Genomic DNA, 17,500 nt, shown 5'->3' with positions numbered 1-17,500 from the left:
TGCTTTGGCCACTTGTGTGCTCCTGCGACGGCATCACCATGTTTACTCATCCTCTTCGTTTTTCCTTTCATTTGTCCTATGCCTTTCTTCTTCTCTGATCTTCCTTGAATCTTTTCTGTTCTTCCTTCCCTTATCTTGTTTCTCCCCATATTCTTTCCTTTTGCACTTGACCCATCATGCATGCACATCAGAGTATGGAACTACCTCACCTTTTCTAATTATTATTATTTCTATTTAGCCTGCCTCCATTCTTTTTTCTCTTACATCTCCCATCTTCACTCTTCTTTCCTGTATCATCCTCTCCTTCTTCCCTTGTAGGAGGCATCTTACCTTTTCGTCTTCCTTAGCGTCTCGTTTCTCCTGTTTCCTCATCTCCTCCCTGACTGTCGATATTTTTTCTTCTCCTGTCTTCCATCTGACCTTCCTCTTTTTTTTTTTTTTTTAATTCTTCTCTTTCTTCCCCTCCCCTGTCTCTCTCCTTCTGTCCTTCTTCCCTCTACACACACCACAGCCGGGAACCAACACACTTTTTGTCTCCATCTGAACACCAGTCCTCCTCATGTCTTCCTCCCTTTGTATCCTTTTTTCTTTTGTTTTTCTTCTTTCTAATCGTACATCTTATTCCTCACTTTCGTGTGTTTCCTCATTCTCCCTTCTGCTCCTCGTTTCAGTACTCTTTCATATCTCTTTCTTCTCTCCTCCCCAATAATTCTTTCGCTTTCTTTTATCTTCGCTACTTTAATCATTCATTTCTTTTTACCCTTTTTCTTTCTCGTTTCTTTCCTCTTTATTTTGTCTTCCATCTTCGCCTCCTCTTGTTCCCTCTTGTTCCGTATATACACTACAGCCTGGAACCACTTCAGGCTCCTGTGTTCTTTTCTGTTCTTCTTCCTCTTCGTTTTGCTCTTCTTCCTTTTCTTTTCATTTCCCTTCTTTATCCTCTTCCTTTTTCTCTCTTCCTTCTTTCACTTCCTATGGCCTCTCCTTTCTTCTTGTTTTTCCTCTTTCTTCTTTCAGTCAGTCTTTATTTCTCCTTTTATTCTTCCTTCTTGTGACGCCTTCCTTCTCGTTTCTCCTCTTTCTTCTTCTTTCTTGTGACCCCTTGCTTCTCCTACTCTTGTCTCGTTTCTCCTCTTTCTTCTTCTTTCTTGTGACCCCTTGCTTCTCCTACTCTTGTTTCCCCCTGTACGTACACCACAGCCTCGGGCCGTACCTTTCGTATGTCTTTATCTCAACCCTCCTCACCCTCACTTTTCCTCCTTGGCTTCTCTTTCATCTCACTCATTTCTCCATCTCTCATCCTAGTTTCTCTGCTCTTTTTGCCATCCTCTTCTTGTTCCTCCTCCTCGTTACTATTCATCTTTTTCATCTACCTTTCTCCCTCTTACCTACCTTCTTCTGACCGTTCAATTTAATTTTTGTGTCTTTTCTTTTCCTCTCCACTTCCACCCCCTCGTTTCATCCTCCTCCTCCTTTTGCCGAACCCACAGGGGCGGCCAAAGTCAGTATGTGTCCCAAACTGTTAGTCAATCAGTCTCCGTATCAGTTTTGAATAATGAAACCTGGCAAGAGGAAACCACAGAGTTTTCTGAGCTTTACTTGTGGGGAGTGGGTTGAGGGGAGGGCGGTGTTGAAAGTGAGTCTGGTGTGTCCGGCGTGTGTTTGAGGTGCGTTTGGTGTTAATTTGAGGTATGTCTAAGGGGTGACTAAAAACAAACAACACTTACTGTTGTGTTGGGGTGGTGGATACGGCTAGGGTGGATGCGGATCAGATGTGTCCATTGTCTTCTACTTTCCTTACCCCTCGTTTTTCCCTTTTCTCCTCACCGTTCTTCCTCCCTTCTCTCTCTTTCTCTCTCTCCCTCTCTCTCTCTCTCTCTCTCTCTCTTGCCAGCAATCTCCCCACCTTAGGCGCCAATATCACAGTCGTCTCTGATCCTCTTCCTTCCTTCCTTTTCCTCTTTACCAGCTTTTTAGTTCACATCTCCCCATTTACCCCCCCCCTCTCTCTCTCTCCGTTTTCCATCATATTTACCATTCCCTTTTCTCCCCATCATTTTCCTCCTTTTCCTCTCATCTCTTCTCCCCTTTACCTCGTTATCCCCCTCCTCTTCTCTCTTCCTCCCACCAACAATACCCCCCTGCCTGTGTCCCTATACAAGTCTCACCTGATCCTCTCCTCCTTCCCGCTCCTCATAATATTGCCGTTATGTTCTCCCCCATGGCCACTTCAGAGTATCGCCCTCTCTCTCTCTCTCTCTCTCTCTCACGCACGCACACACACACACACACACACACACACACACACACACACACACGGCAACTTACACATGTACACACAGCAATGTTGGCAATTAGTAGACAAAATGTTAAATGGCTCACAGCCGAATTATTAAGACTGACAGCCTGAAGGTGTGGGCAAACCTCTATTTTCTGACGGTCCATTGTCACTATTTATTCATCAGTTTGGAATTCCAGGTATATACAAGGATCACTGACTATCCCTGCACATGTATTTTTTATTCCTGATACGTCTAGGCGATTTTATTAAGCTTATGAGAGACTTTTTGGACGGTGATATCCATTCTGTGTACTATTTTTACACGTTTCCTTACCTAGAAAATTCTTGGTTAGGTCAGGTTTGTTTTCCTAGTATCAGGTTAAATAAGTTTGTTAGCCAGGTAGTTTAGGTTTGTTTTCTTGGTGTTAGGTAGGTTTGTTAGTCAGGCAGGTAATCTGTCAGGTTGGGTTAGGTTAGGATAAGTTAAGTTAGAATAGAAAATAAGAAACACTGGAAGAATGAACATCCTGGGAAAATCAAACTCAGCACGGAATGCAACAATGGTATACAGAACGGAAATGTGGGAACTGGAGACGCTGGTTATAATTCCCGTTATCTCTCACTACACGCTGATAACAATCGTTTGGAGTGAGCAAGAGAAAATTAAAATGCACGGTACTGGACTGAAGATGCTGATACTCACTTTGACGATCTCTGTGTTAAAAAGAGAGAGAGTGAGAGAGAGAGAGAGAGAGAGAGAGAGAGAGAGAGAGAGAGAGAGAGAGAGAGACTCAACACTCACTACATCTCTTTGACGATCTTGGTGTTTAAGATCATCTCCAACGAAAGAGATCACAAATTAAGAAATGAACGACGAGAAAGATTAAAGATACTGATAAAGCACTATATAAGATAAATTGCACACTCACTTTGACCGTCTCGCTGTTGAGTGTCATTTCCACCACGTCCAGTGAGTACAGCTTCCTCTTACCCTCGTCCGTGAAGCTGATGTTGCCTGTCAGTCCCTCCATCTCAACCTGCAACACCAACACCAAGATAATGCATGAAACACACCAACAATACCAAGATAATGCAAGAAACACACCAACAATACCAAGATAATGCAAGAAACACACCAACAATACCAAGATAATGCAAGAAACACACCAATAATACCAAGATAATGCAAGAAACACACCAATAATACCAACATCATGCAAGAAACACACCAACAATACCAAGATAATGCAAGAAAAAACACCAGCAACAATAATACCACGATAATGCAAGAAACACCAACAGTACCATGATAGTGCAAGAAATACAACAACCATACCAAGATAATGCAATAAAACAACACCACCAAAATAATTCATAAAACACATCAACAACAACAAAACCAAGTTAATGCAAGTAACAAACAACAACACTTAGTACGGGTAACGAATTTAATTGCTGAATTGCTTTCGCGTAACTGTTCTGGTCCACTCTCCAAAATCAAATACTAAGTCGTGGTTGCGTGTAAATATGATTAATTTTAGCTATGTGATACCAGTGAGTCTCCTTAATTACTAGTTAAATTGACCCTCCAGTATGAATACACATTGTTTTAAACTGAGCTGACAACGGTTATGAATATTCGTCATGTTAAACTTTAAGAAGGGCAATAACATAATATACAAAATTTCCGTTTGATAGTCTGTTTGCTTCACAGGACAAAGTCAACTCAAACAGTTCTGACTTGCATTGGTGTCATAGTTGGTGGAAAGGATATGAGCTAGGCAAGGATGAAGCAATTAGGTGTATACAGTAATCTGTCAAATGTCAAGGTTACAAGAGAAAGTAAAATATTCGACACTTAGAAAGCGTGGTTGTTACAATTCCAGTGATACTTAATTTTACTGATCTTGCTGTTTTTTTATGATTTCAAATTATATTTCCGAGGTAGGGAGGGAGGGAGAGAGAGAGAGAGAGAGAGAGAGAGAGAGAGAGAGAGAGAGAGAATAAAAACCCTTGTAGGGTATCAGTGTCAGCGAGACACCTCTCTCTCTCTCTCTCTCTCTCTCTCTGCGTTTAACAGTGCACCACCACCCTCATGCCTCAGCTCACCCTGCTGCTGTCTGTGTCATATTCCCATAAACCTGCTGCACACCTCATCCGCTAAGCACCCTACCACCGCTGCCATACCAATGCCCTCCCTCGCTTACACAAGGATATTATTGTACGCACAGCCTCCCCATGGACTCATAACACCTCTGTCCAGGATGCAGTGCCACTCCTTCGGTGAGAGAAACTTTCCGTGACTTGAATAATGACGTCTGGAGGTAGAGGTACGGTCAGCATCAAAAGTCCTGTCGCTTCTCCTGCTTCTTTTTCCACGGTCTATGAGAATCTTTGTGGTGAATCTGTAGCAACTGACACAGATGACACTGATCAATGGCCTACTCAGGTGATCAGTTTAAGTTGCTGTGGATTCATCTCACTGATTATTACAGCAGGTGGAAAGAAAACCAAGAGGCGACAGAATTTTTTATGCCGACCACTTCACTCTGTCCCCCTACATCTCCTACAAAGGAAAACAAACAGCAGCACACTTGCGGTCTTTTCGAGGCTATTTGTTATAGGGAAGGTTTGTAACTAACAAAACTATTTTATGAGTTAAAGACAAAGAGAGAATAGCAGGATGTCAAGCCTTGTCTTTTCTGCCAATGAGCTACGTAAAAATCTGTGCTACATGAAGGCAAATGAACTATGGTTATGAACTAATATTCCACTTATACTCTTTTTTACCCTAACTTAACCTAAAACTGCCATCTCTCCACCTTGAATGCTGAGCTGTAACAACAGATTAACACTAGAATATGATGCCAGTCAGCAAGCAGTGCTGTGGAGTGGATGTAGAACTTCAGCAATATCTTTTTCTACTGTTCAAATAAGCCGCAATAGGACGAAAACCTGGCATGTTATGGTTAAAAAAGGATATAGTGCAATAGTTACCCTCTTTAGCGCCATAACATGTCCACAGTGCCACTATACCACATTACACATCTCCCTCAAGTGTCTGGCATCGTCTTTTATTCGTTCTTGATACCTTACAACAGGCACACCCTGACACCCTAATATTCCATACTACAACATAATTTTACATCCTAACACCCTTATATTACACGCTGACAACCGAATTCCACACCCTGACACCCTAATATTCCACACTGATAACTTTTATTTACACCCTGACAAACTAATTTTCCACAACGACAACCCAATTCTACACCCTGACACCCTAAATATTCCACATTGACAACCTAGCTTTACACCCTGACATCATACCCATCCTTCTTAACACTCTAATATCCCACCCTGACACTTAATCCTACTACCTAACACAACCTACCACAGCTATTCCCACACTATCAATGAAGAAACACCTACCATACCTACCCACTTCACGCGCAGGGCAAAACAATATCCCGATCGGAACACACTATTATATGCCACCCCTCCTGTCGTCTACCCATCATGGATATCCTTAAACAGAGCTGGTTGGTTTCACCTGGCTAGGCTTAGAGCAGGATATCACTCAACCCTCCTCAGACACCAGTTTAAATTTGGGTTGGGTATAATCACAGACGACATGTGCCTCGTTTGTACACTAAACCCAAACAACGTAACACACATAATGAAGCCCTGCACAGCACATGCCACACTAAAACGGACACAATATCAACGGTGTACGGAACCTATAGGACAACCTTATAGGGGCGGTTGTTTACCTGTGGTCGACGGGTACTCTTGGTCAGGAGGTCCAGGGTTAAGCAACGAGAACAAGAACAACAACAACAACAGCCTCTGGGCACCACAATACTCCACCCTAGAGAATTATTTTTCCCCTCTAGCACCCTAACATCTCTACAGTACATATCTAACTCCTCACCCACCTTCCTCAAGTCCCTGGTGGTCTTTTTTTATTCACCCCTGACATCCTTCCTACAAGTCCATCCTAACAGCACACTATTCCACACTGACACCCTAATTCTACATCCTGATACCCTAACCACCATTCTAGACACTGATACTCCACGCTGGCACCCTAATACTCCACCCTGACACCCTAATACTCCACCATGGCACCCTATTACCCCACTCTGGCACCCTAATACCCCACCCTGGCACCCAAATACCCCACCCTGGCACCCAAAGACTCCACCCTGGCACCCTAATACTCCACCCTGGCACCCTAATACCCCACCCTGACACCTTAATAACCCATACACCTGACACCCATATACTCCACCCTGGCACCCTAATACTCCACCCTGACACCCTAATACCCCACCCTGGCACCCAAAAACTCCACCCTGACACCCTAATACCCCACCCTGACACCGTAATACCCCACCCTGGCACCGTAATTACTCCACCCTGACACCCTAATACCCCACCCTGACACCTACTCCTGGACCCACCTTCCTCAAGTGCCTGGTGATCTTCTCGCCGTGCTCCCAGACGCTGTGATCAGCGTCATTACTGTGGCAGCTGATGATCCGCGGCGCCCCCAGCCCAGGAGACTCACCAAACACGTCCACTTTCTTGTGCTTTAGTCTGGTCAGCGCTTCAGCAACCACCCTCACCGCGTCGTAGATCAGCGCTGACTGGGCCTGGGGAAGAGATGATGGACTGATTTTAGTGCTGTTGCTGAGGAAGAAAAATCATAAGAATGGGGGGGGGGGAAAAGGAGGAGGAGGAGGAGGAGGAGGAGGAGGAAGGTACAATTCTTAGCATCAAACATTAATTTCGACTGAGCACGTGGAAAAGAAGACAGGTTCAGTGCTGTTGGTGGGTGGTTGAGGCGAAAGAGCAATTAAAAGGAAAATAAACGGACAACCATCTTTTCCTGCTCAAATCATACTGTCCCCGGGACGACGACCCGCAGCAGTCTAATGGAAATCAAGGTCCCTAACTGCAGGATATAAGGAGGGGAATTAATGCACTGTCGATTTTGAGTTGCAATATAATGCTTGATGATGTACCCAGGCGCTGGAAAGAGGAAGGCGAATTTCTGAAAGTAATATATGAAGCATAAAATAATACACTAAGGCGTTGAAGATGCACGAAGACGTTGAAAATATTATACCAGGGCGTTGAAAATAGTGTATGAATTGTTGAAAGTAATGAACAATGGCGCTGAATATACTATGCAATGGCGCTGAAAATAACAAAGATGACGCTGAAAATAACATACAAGGCGCTGAATATAACACACCAGGTGCTGAAAATAACACACAAGGCGTTGAAAATAACAAAGATGACGTTGAAAATAACAAACAAGACGCTGAAAATAACACACAAGGCGCTAAAAATAACACACAAGGCGCTAAAAATAACACATAAGGCGTTGAAAATAGTGTACAATGTACTGTACGTAGGAACTGAAAATAATATACAGAGGCGGGGACTGTTTTTACTGGGGCAATATGGGACACTGCCTCTCACTACGATGCCTTTCACTACACTACACTGATACACACACACACACACACACACACACACACACACACACACACAATTCAGCATGACACTGGACATTAACATAATCTTCTATCCCTTTGACTTTAATAAACATAAAGCTTGATAAACTGGCATGGAATTAGCATATTTCTGACTTTTAAGAACAGCCTAAATGTTGAAAAGTGAAATTGTGAAAAGACCGAGTGAAAATGCCTAAATACATTTAATCAGACAGACATTTATATTTTTTGGCAGTATGACAGGCTATATTTTTTTCTTCACCTATTGAACGTGGCAACTGTAATAGAACTGAACGAAGGAGTATTAGTACCCACAATAACCTATGGGCGCGAGGCTGGTGACAGGAAAACGAAAAGTCAAGAGTTACAGCGGTGGAGATGGGAGTCTTGAGAAACATGTGTGTGGAGAATGGAGAGGATGGGAAGTAGTGTGATTCAAATTTAGGTGCCATCTCATAGTGCTAAAGTGGTAAAGGAGGGCTATATCCAACCCCTCCAATTCGAAAACACATTCTCTCTCTCTCTCATTCTAGAAACAAATCGTCCGTGGGTACCAACAACAAAACAGTCGTGAATGAATAATACAAAAAAAAATATCCTCGCACTGAACTGGTTAACTTAGTAAACTGCCACCATTTCCACCGTGCCACCAGCTTTTCCTCTACAAATTTCCACCACCTGACACCACCAGCAGGTCACTCTACAAGCTGGCCAAACTTGTCATGCAGTTTCGTCACGGTGGGGGAGAGAGGAGGTCTGGGCGAGACGGCACTCATGGTTTGCTGCAAAGGAATTTGTATGGTTCACCAAAGCAAGCCACTAGGAACGGTGTGTGTGTGTGTGTGTGTGAAAGAGAGAGAGAGAGAGAGAAAGAGAGAGAGAAAGAGAGAGAGAGAGAGAGAGAGAGAGAGAGAGAATCTCTAGTCGTTAGCTAGAATATATTATTAAAACTGTGCTGACCATAAGAGGTTTAAATTTCTCGTCAATATTACAACATAAAATATAATCAAAACCAAACTGTACTAGGAAGAAAAATCTTAAGTGTTTCTTGATAGTTTTCTTTCAGGTACAATGTCCATATATATATATATATATATATATATATATATATATATATATATATATATATATATTCCAGGATGAAAGACAGCGGCCGAGGAAATACAGAGGCCAGTGTTATTTCACCACAACACAGCCACACCATTTTCACACCTCCACATTTACTCTCTCTCTCTCTCTCTCTCTCTCTCTCTCTCTCTCTCTCTCCAAGCCTGAGTGGTACATCCTTCTTGATCTTCACATTTTTGTCACCTCAATCTTCACACCTTTATGTACGTATTTCACACCTGGCCGAGTTCACTTCACCATTTTCCATTTCGAAATTTGGCCGAAGGAGGGCCAATTGCCCTCACAGGTAATTTTTTAGGGGCAATTAAGCCTACTTCCCGTCCTGACTGTGTGTGTGTGTGTGTGCGTGTGTGTGTGTGTGTGTGTGTGTGTGTGTGTGTGTGTGTGTGTGTGTGTGTGTGTGTGTGTGTGTGTGTGTGTGTGTGTGTGTGTGTGTGTGTGTGTGTGTGTGTGTGTGTGTGTGTGTGTGTGTGTGTGTGTGTGTGTGTGTGTGTGAGAGAGAGAGAGAGAGAGAGAGAGAGGCTGCCATGGTAACGAAAGACAACACCGACATTTAGGTAATAGCACAGTAATCATGAGAACCTTAAAATATAATTGTTGAATATAATCGCATCCTAAAATTAAGAATGATACACACAAATGATACATATAAACAGCAAAACCCACAATGCCTAAATATTTCTCAGCGTTACCATGGTTACGCGAAACAACAGGGACAATTAGGCACTACTAGGACAGCAGGAATTATCATAAAATGCAATAAAACAGTATTCTAAAATTAATAGGAGCATAAAAACCCACAGTATCAACAAAACTACCCATTAAAATCTTGTGTTCCTATCCCTCGGAATTAAATCGACACCTAGGTAACAACAGGGCAATGAAGACAGCCGTAAAATAGAGTCAACGGTAACATAACGCTCAAACGAGGAGCAAAACCCAAAATACCTGATAATCCTCTGCGTTACCATGGTTACGAAAAGCAATATCGACAGTTAGACAAGAGTATCGTAAAATGTAATCGTGGCATATAATCCTATCCTACTGTTAAGGCCAACACACAGATCGGAACATAAACAGAGAAGCCCACAATACCTGAGAATTCTGCTTTGCTGTCATTACGAAAACTAATCGACTACCGGGAATATAATCGTGAAATATTATAAATGGAAACTATAAGGGTAATAACAACAGCAAAACCCACAACGGCAAAATCAACATTTAAGACACTCAAATTTACCGTCAGACATAATCGGCTCCCACAGTTAAGAATAAGAGTGGGGATGAAGAGACGGGCAAAGCTGAGAATACTACGCCTCTTAACAGGGTTATTGGCCTCTCAGCTGTTTCGGCGTGGCCCATTACCCCGGGAATTGCCCCTGTATAGTGCAACCAGCTAAGACCACGCTAATCCACTGTAATTCCACTCTGATACCCCTCCACACCTCTCGCTGGCACGCCATCCACACGACTAGCCAGGTGTGTGTTTGTTGTCTAGGTGTCGTGTGCGTCTAGGCCTGGCTGGCATCCTTACACCAATTCCTTGACAATTTTTAACACCTTTCTATGTTCTTTAAATCTACTTAATATCGACCATGTTTATATTAACATCACTCACAACAATATTAATGTGACAGGAAGATAAGCTAGAGCAGCCTCATAATCCTGTGAGAATACAACCCTAGGCCTCGTGTTCTCCCCGGTTAAGGAAGCTCCCTAACACCTCTTCCTCAGCGATTTATTTTTGAACATCGGTAGTTAATATCCTATTGTACGTTATTTTGGCCTAGAATGGATAGGCTGGAAGGATTTATGTAACAGAATTGGGCGGTCAGATATAAAGAACAAAACAAATCGCGAAGGAAAACAAATCGCGTCGGAAACGGTGTTAGGGAGCTTCCTGAACCGACGAGAATACAGGCCTCGGTGACTATCGAGTTCGTGGTACCAGTTTCATCACGATTTATTATTATGTACTTTACAGCTTGATATTCTGCTTCATTTGGCGTCCAGACTGGGCATATGGTTGTATTCTAGGTGACGTAGGAGGCTTCGTAGCACCTGTTTCTAAGAGATTTATTATGCATATTACACTGATATTGTCTGTTATGACATTTATATATTCCTGTTCGTGGCATCGAGAAAGTCCGCGAAGGATCGTACAGAGGGTTAAGAGGCGTCACGTGGCCATCGATCTGGGCAAAGGTTCGTGATCTGAGTGACCACATGACATACTGGGCTACCTCTCTAGGTGGATGGTCGTCTTGTAGGTGACACAGGATGTTTCGCAGCACAATAATTCTTTTACTTTAACTTGGCCCAGATTTTCGTCCTTTTGCAGCTTATTTCATCCTCAGCTCTACATCCTCACGGTAGTACTTCTTCGTGACTAGCATAATATTCTAGTGCTAAGCTACTGATATGGCCAAAACATGGAGGGACGGCACTTTGTTCTCAAGAACTGTGCTTCTGTGCTTACACCCTGCCTAGGCAAACTCTTTCGCCTTTGTCTGTCAACTTGTACCTTTCCTTCTTGCTGGAAGTTTGCTCTCATTCAGCCAGTCCCAAAGAAGGGTGACCACTCCCAACCCTCCAACTATCGTCCAATTGCTTTAACGTCCTGTATTTCAAAAGTTTTCGAGTCAATTCTCAATAGAAAAATTTTAAGGCATCATTCCTATCACAACCTTCTTTCCGATTGTCAGTATGGGTTCCGTCAGGGACGCTCCACTGGCGATCTTCTCACCTACCTTTCAGACTCCTGGTCGGGACTTTGGCGAAAGCTTTGCCATTGCACTTGACATCTCAAAGGCTTTCGATCGAGTCTGGCATAAATCTTTAATTTCCAAACTGTCCTCCTACGGTTTCTATCCTTCTATCTGTGCCTTAATCGCTAGCTTCCTTTCTGGTCGTCCTATAGCCGCTGTAGTAGACGGCCATCGTTCTTCTCCTAGATCTATCAACAGTGGTGTTCCTCAGGGCTCTGTCCTATCACTAACTCTCTTCCTTTTATTCATCAATGATCTTCTAAGCTGTACATCTAACCCTATCCACTCATACGCTGATGACTCCACCCTTCACCTTTCCATTTGGTTCCCGCAACGCCCATCTCAACAGTTGCTTCAACAAACAAGGGATGAGGCTATGGCACACCTAATGTCTGACTTGGCTCGTATCTCTGACTGGGGTAAAAATAATATGGTTGTTTTTAATACATCTAAGATTCAGTTCTTACACCTATCAACCCGACAAAATCTTCCACAGGTATACCCATTAACGTTTAATAATATTCAGCTTAATCCTGCATCATCATTGAACATGCTTGGGGTTTCATTTACTTGGGACTTATCTTGGAAAGATCATACTACATCTCTTGTAAAATCTGCTTCCAAGAGATTGGGTGTGCTAAGCCGACTCCGCTCTTTCTTTACTCCTGCACAATTGTTGACTCTATACAGGGGTTTTATCCGCCCCTGTGTGGAGTACAACTCTCATGTGTGGGGAGGCTCCCCACATACAGCCCTTCTCAATAGGGTGGAGTCAAAGGCTTTTCGTCTCATTAACTCTCCTCCTCTTACTGACTCCCTTCAACCTCTGTCTCTTCGCCGCACTGTTGCATCTTTATCTCTTTTCTATCACTACTTTAATGGTCACTGCTCCTCTAAACTGTCTGCTTGCATTCCTCCACCTCTACGACGGGCGCGTAGCACCCGTCTGGCAGCAAACTCTCATCCCTTTTCTGTCCAACTCTCTAATGCAAAAGTTAACCGTTACTCCCAGTCTTTCATTTATGCCACAGGTCAGCTCTGGAACTGTCTTCCTCTGTCTGTATTTCCTGCTGCCTATGATCTCCAGTCTTTCAAACGCAGTGTGTCCAGGCATCTCAAAATGATCGGATCTTGAATTTGGCTCTCTATTGTATTTTGTTTTTCTCTTTGAGGGAACTGTTACTGCAGGCTCATGGCCTTTGGTTCCTTCTTCCTCGCATAAAAAAAAAAAAAAACTTTAAGGCCAAGGTAAAGTGAATAGAATTTTTTAAGTTGTATGTTATGCCTATTACACCTTGATAGGCTACTGTTCTTACGTTATTTCCATTAGCACCCGTCTCGCCTTATGCTCGTGATCTAACGGAATAATTATTAAATCTGAGTAAGTCCCTAATTTTGGGGTGGTTATGTATGGAACACCTGTAACTGTTACCTGTAATTAGCCTAACACCTGTAACTGTTACCTGTAATTAGCCTTCTCCCAATCCCTAATCAGTGTAGATAACAGTCATACTGGATCAGGTGTGCTGTAACATCATTAACACCACCACTATCATCATCATCATTACTGTCACTATCACCATCACATCATCATCACATCATCATCATCATCATCGCTCCAGAAATTATCGCCAGATCTTGATTCCCAGGCCAGTCATAAGAAAGTAAGAGTAATGTCTTTTCACCCAGCCTCTTCGTCCTTAGAAAAGAAATACAGACCAATTGCAAATTCTACAGATGCGTGTTGTAGTATGGGAGACTACAGTAAAACGTTTCTCCCTCCACGACCTTGGTATACCCTTTTGTTATTAGTTAAAAGCCTTCCTATTTTCTTATTCTTCCCTTTCTCCTTTTTTTTTTTTTTACTTCTCTCCCTCCTCTTCTTCATCCACCCCCACCCAAACCTCAACATCCCTCCCCGAATTCCTCTACTTACACGAGAGGAATCATACATATCTTTACAGTTTTTCTGGTCAGCCTACAGGAGGCAGAGAATGACAACAAAGCCACACCTCAGGTGAGAGAAGGGTAAGTAACCTCCCCCCCCCCCTCTCTCTCTCTCTCGCTCTCTCATACCCGTCTTATGAGACACTGTCTCTTTACCCACCCGGGAATTTGGTAAACAAAAACTCGAGATGTTCTGGCCGTTCCCAAACACAATATCTGGAGAAGGAGGAGGAGGAGGAGTAGGAGGAGGAAAGAGAGAGAGAGAGAGAGAGAGAGAGAGAGAGAGAGAGAAATTAATATTTTACACATTATACTTTTTTCAGGACGCTTAAAATGAGGATATAATTTTGTCTAGTTCATTATGCATATTCCAAGACGTTATATTCTTTGGTTATACATTTTATGTATAGGATAGTCCAATATAGCATCCTCTAATTCTGTGTTGTGGGGACGGCTCAATGTGCTAGTGTGAGAAGCGCTGACATTTTGGCTATTTAATGAAACTCCTAATCAACAGTGTAATTAAGGGACGCCAGTAAATGTCTCCTGAGCTGGTAAAGAGGCAGCCAAGGCTATATCTAACCTTGCTGGCTTGAAAAATGCATTCCTAAGCTGAGGAATATCGTCTGTTGGTGGCAAGATTATTTTTTTCCCTTCCGTACACGTAGCCTCCTAACCTATCTAGGCCGAAAAAAATCGTCTGGCGGCAGTACGAAAATACATGGTGTCCTGAGAGACTTTCAAGAAAACGTCAGGAGGGTGGTAATAATTCTGAGAGAAAATTGCTATACCAACGTGGGCCCAATTCTCAGCCGTCATGACGCTACAGTTACCGATGACCTATGGGTTAATTATGAGGCAGACCATTTTCGTCCCTAAGATCATCAGTAACTTTAGCTCCGAAAATGGTAAACAACTGCACGTAAAGTAACACATTTTCTTCTCTAAAGAACTGCCTCAACATAACCTCCTTATATATATATATATATATATATATATATATATATATATATATATATATATATATATATATATATATATATATATATATATATATATATATATATATATATATATATATCAAGACACCCTGAAAAGGGCATTTCCACACGCCACTCACATTCTCCGTAGATCAAATAAAAGTCTTCTGGCATTAAAAATATACATGCCTGCCTTCTCCACACGCTGCTCTTGTTCTCCCCGGCATTGACAAACACCCTCATAACAGTTTAGCCACATAAACGAGAGACCACTTTCACGCAACACGACCCTTGGTTAAAATCTGTTATGTAAACTGAAATTAATATACAGATTCACGCATGAGGGCAATGGATGGAGTGAGCGCACGCACGCACGTAGGCTTGCGCACGCAGAGAGAGAGAGAGAGAGAGAGAGAGAGAGAGAGAGAGAGAGAGAGAGAGAGAGAGGGAGGAGAAAAAGGAACGAGAGAATGGGTAGGAATGATGGAAGGAGCTAGGAGGGAATGAAGGAAGGAGGTAGGTAGGAATGAAGGCAGAAAGGGAGGAAGGAATACAGAAAGGAGAGAGGATAAGAGCGAAAGATGGGTGGGGAAAGAGGGAATATGAAAGTAGGAAGAAGGAATGAAAAGAGGGAAGAAGGGGAGTGGGGGGAGAGGGAGAATGGAGGGGAGTGGGGGGAGAGGGACAATGGAGGGGAGTGAAGGAATGAGAAAAGGAAAGAGAGCAGAAAGGACAGGTAAGAAGGGGAGACAGAGAGTAGAGAGAGAGAGAGAAGGCATGGCAAGGAGGAAAGAGCGAGTAGAGAGAAGAAAGAGGGATGGGAAAAGAGGGAGGGGAGGATGGGAGAGTTCGATCGGTGAGGAGAGGAAGAAATAAGTGAGGGAAGCTAGACAACTACAATGTCCCTCTGTCGTGCTGTTCCTGCAACGAACATACATTTTTACATCTATTATTATCAACAGGCAAAGCAGTGTAAATTTTTGTAGCTATTACTTCTAGCAATTGCCGTATAAACTGACAATAACGCATTATTTACAAGAATGGTTTTTGCATCGACCGGGCATTTATGTAACCACCACAGATTTTCACAGTTTATTTCTATCTATCTATCTATCTATAGCCCGACGCCCTAATCCCGCAAAGGGTGGCCGCAGACAAAACGCCTTCAAGTCGCTCTGTCACCCACCATTTGACTACCCTCCCCCCAAATCACCCCCCCCTCCCTCATATACCTCTCAACTCGATCCCTCCACCTCATCCTCGGTCTACCTCTCCCTCTCCCTCCCTCCACCTCACCTACATACACCCTCTAAGTCAGTCTTTCATTCACCATTCTCTTCACATGTCCAAACCACCTCAGTGTATTTCTCCTAATCTTCTCAACCACATCCACATCCACCCCACAGCGTTCCTTCACTTCTTCATTCGTCAACCAGTCCCTCCACGTCACTCCACATGCTCCTCTCAAGTAACTCATTTCCACTGCTCTCACTCTTGACTTGTTCCCCTCTTGCAAGGTCTATGCCTCGCTTCCAAACGTCAGGGTAGGGATCACAATACTATCATGCAGTGACTTCTTAACTTCCATACTCACCTCCCTATTTCTCATCACTGCTTTCAGTGTACCAACAACCTTCCTTCCCTGCTGTACCCTTTCACGCACTTCATCCCCCAAAGTTCCATCCTTACTCATCACACTACCCAAGTACTTGAATGCACTCACATTCTCCATATCCTCACCATCCAACCTCACTGCACACTCTGTGACTTCATTCCTCTCAAACACCATAACTTTACTTTTGTTTACATTAACTTTCAGATTCCTCCTCCTACATACTGTCCCAAATTCATTCACCAAACCTTGCAACTCCCATTCATCTTCACTCAACAGTACCGTATCATCAGCAAACAGCAACACCTGAAGCTTCCAAATCTCACCCTCATTCATTAGAGCCACCCCCCACATCCACTGCCCTACCCTGCACCTCCTTTACAACCCCATCCATGTATATAATAAACAGCCATGGAGACATCACACAACCCTGTTTCAGTCCCACACTGAGATCAAAGAACTCACTCAGCTCACCATCCACTCACACCGTAACCCTAGCTTCCTCGTACATACTCTTCACAGCACTCAACAATTTCCCCTCCACTCCATATATTCTTAATACCTTCCACATACCTTGCCTATCTATTCTGTCATAAGCTTTCTCCTAAGTCCATGAAGGCAGCATACACTTTCCTTCCCTTCTCTAGATACTTCTCCACTAAACATCTTAGAACAAATATCTGATCTACACGCCCTTTTCCCTTCCTAAATCCCCCTTGTTCTTCTCCAACTAGCTCCTCTGTCGTATGCCTAACCCTATCAATGAGTATTCTACCATATATTTTACCAGTCACACTAAGTAGGCAAATACCCCTATGGTTACCACATACTTCTCTCTCTCCTTTTCCCTTGTATAAAGGAACAATTATACCTGATTTCCAGTCCTCTGGAACCCTTCCCTCTTCCCAAGCCAATCTACACAACTTCCATATCCACTCCACAACAATCTCACCCCCATACCTAAGCATTTCACCACACACTCCATCAATTCCTGGGGCCTTTCCCAACTTAATATTCTTCATCGCTTCCACTACTTCCGCCCTACTGATCTCTTCCTCCCTCCTCTCATTTCTTCTTCTCCCAGCCATTCCCCAACCACTTATACTCGCACTGCTCTCATTCTCCACATTCAACAAATCCTCAAAGTGCTCCTTCCATCTCCTCAGTTTCTCTCTCTTCTCCACCAACAATCTATTATTCCTATCTTTCACTCCCCTACTATTTCCCCTTTCACACTGCCTTACTTTCTTCACCTC

General features: G+C 43.2%; 1 protein-coding gene across 1 annotated transcript in view; it reads right to left on the bottom strand.

The window, feature by feature from the left end:
• LOC145396489 (glutamate receptor 1-like) overlaps window positions 1-17,500 on the bottom strand; it is a 584,166-nt gene that overhangs the window by 77,969 nt on the left and 488,697 nt on the right. Inside the window, exons 9-10 of the mRNA XM_080269888.1 lie at window positions 6,748-6,939; window positions 3,211-3,318 (exon numbers count right to left, since the gene is read on the bottom strand). Coding sequence (XP_080126014.1) covers window positions 3,211-3,318; window positions 6,748-6,939 — 300 coding nt within the window. The remainder of the gene's footprint in view (window positions 1-3,210; window positions 3,319-6,747; window positions 6,940-17,500) is intronic.

The sequence above is a fragment of the Coenobita brevimanus genome, chromosome 1, assembly GCF_032717465.1.
Source record: "Coenobita brevimanus isolate Jiangsu-jjx chromosome 1, ASM3271746v2, whole genome shotgun sequence".
Taxonomy (NCBI): Eukaryota; Metazoa; Arthropoda; class Malacostraca; order Decapoda; family Coenobitidae; genus Coenobita; species Coenobita brevimanus.
This window is presented reverse-complemented; position numbering and strand designations above follow the sequence as displayed.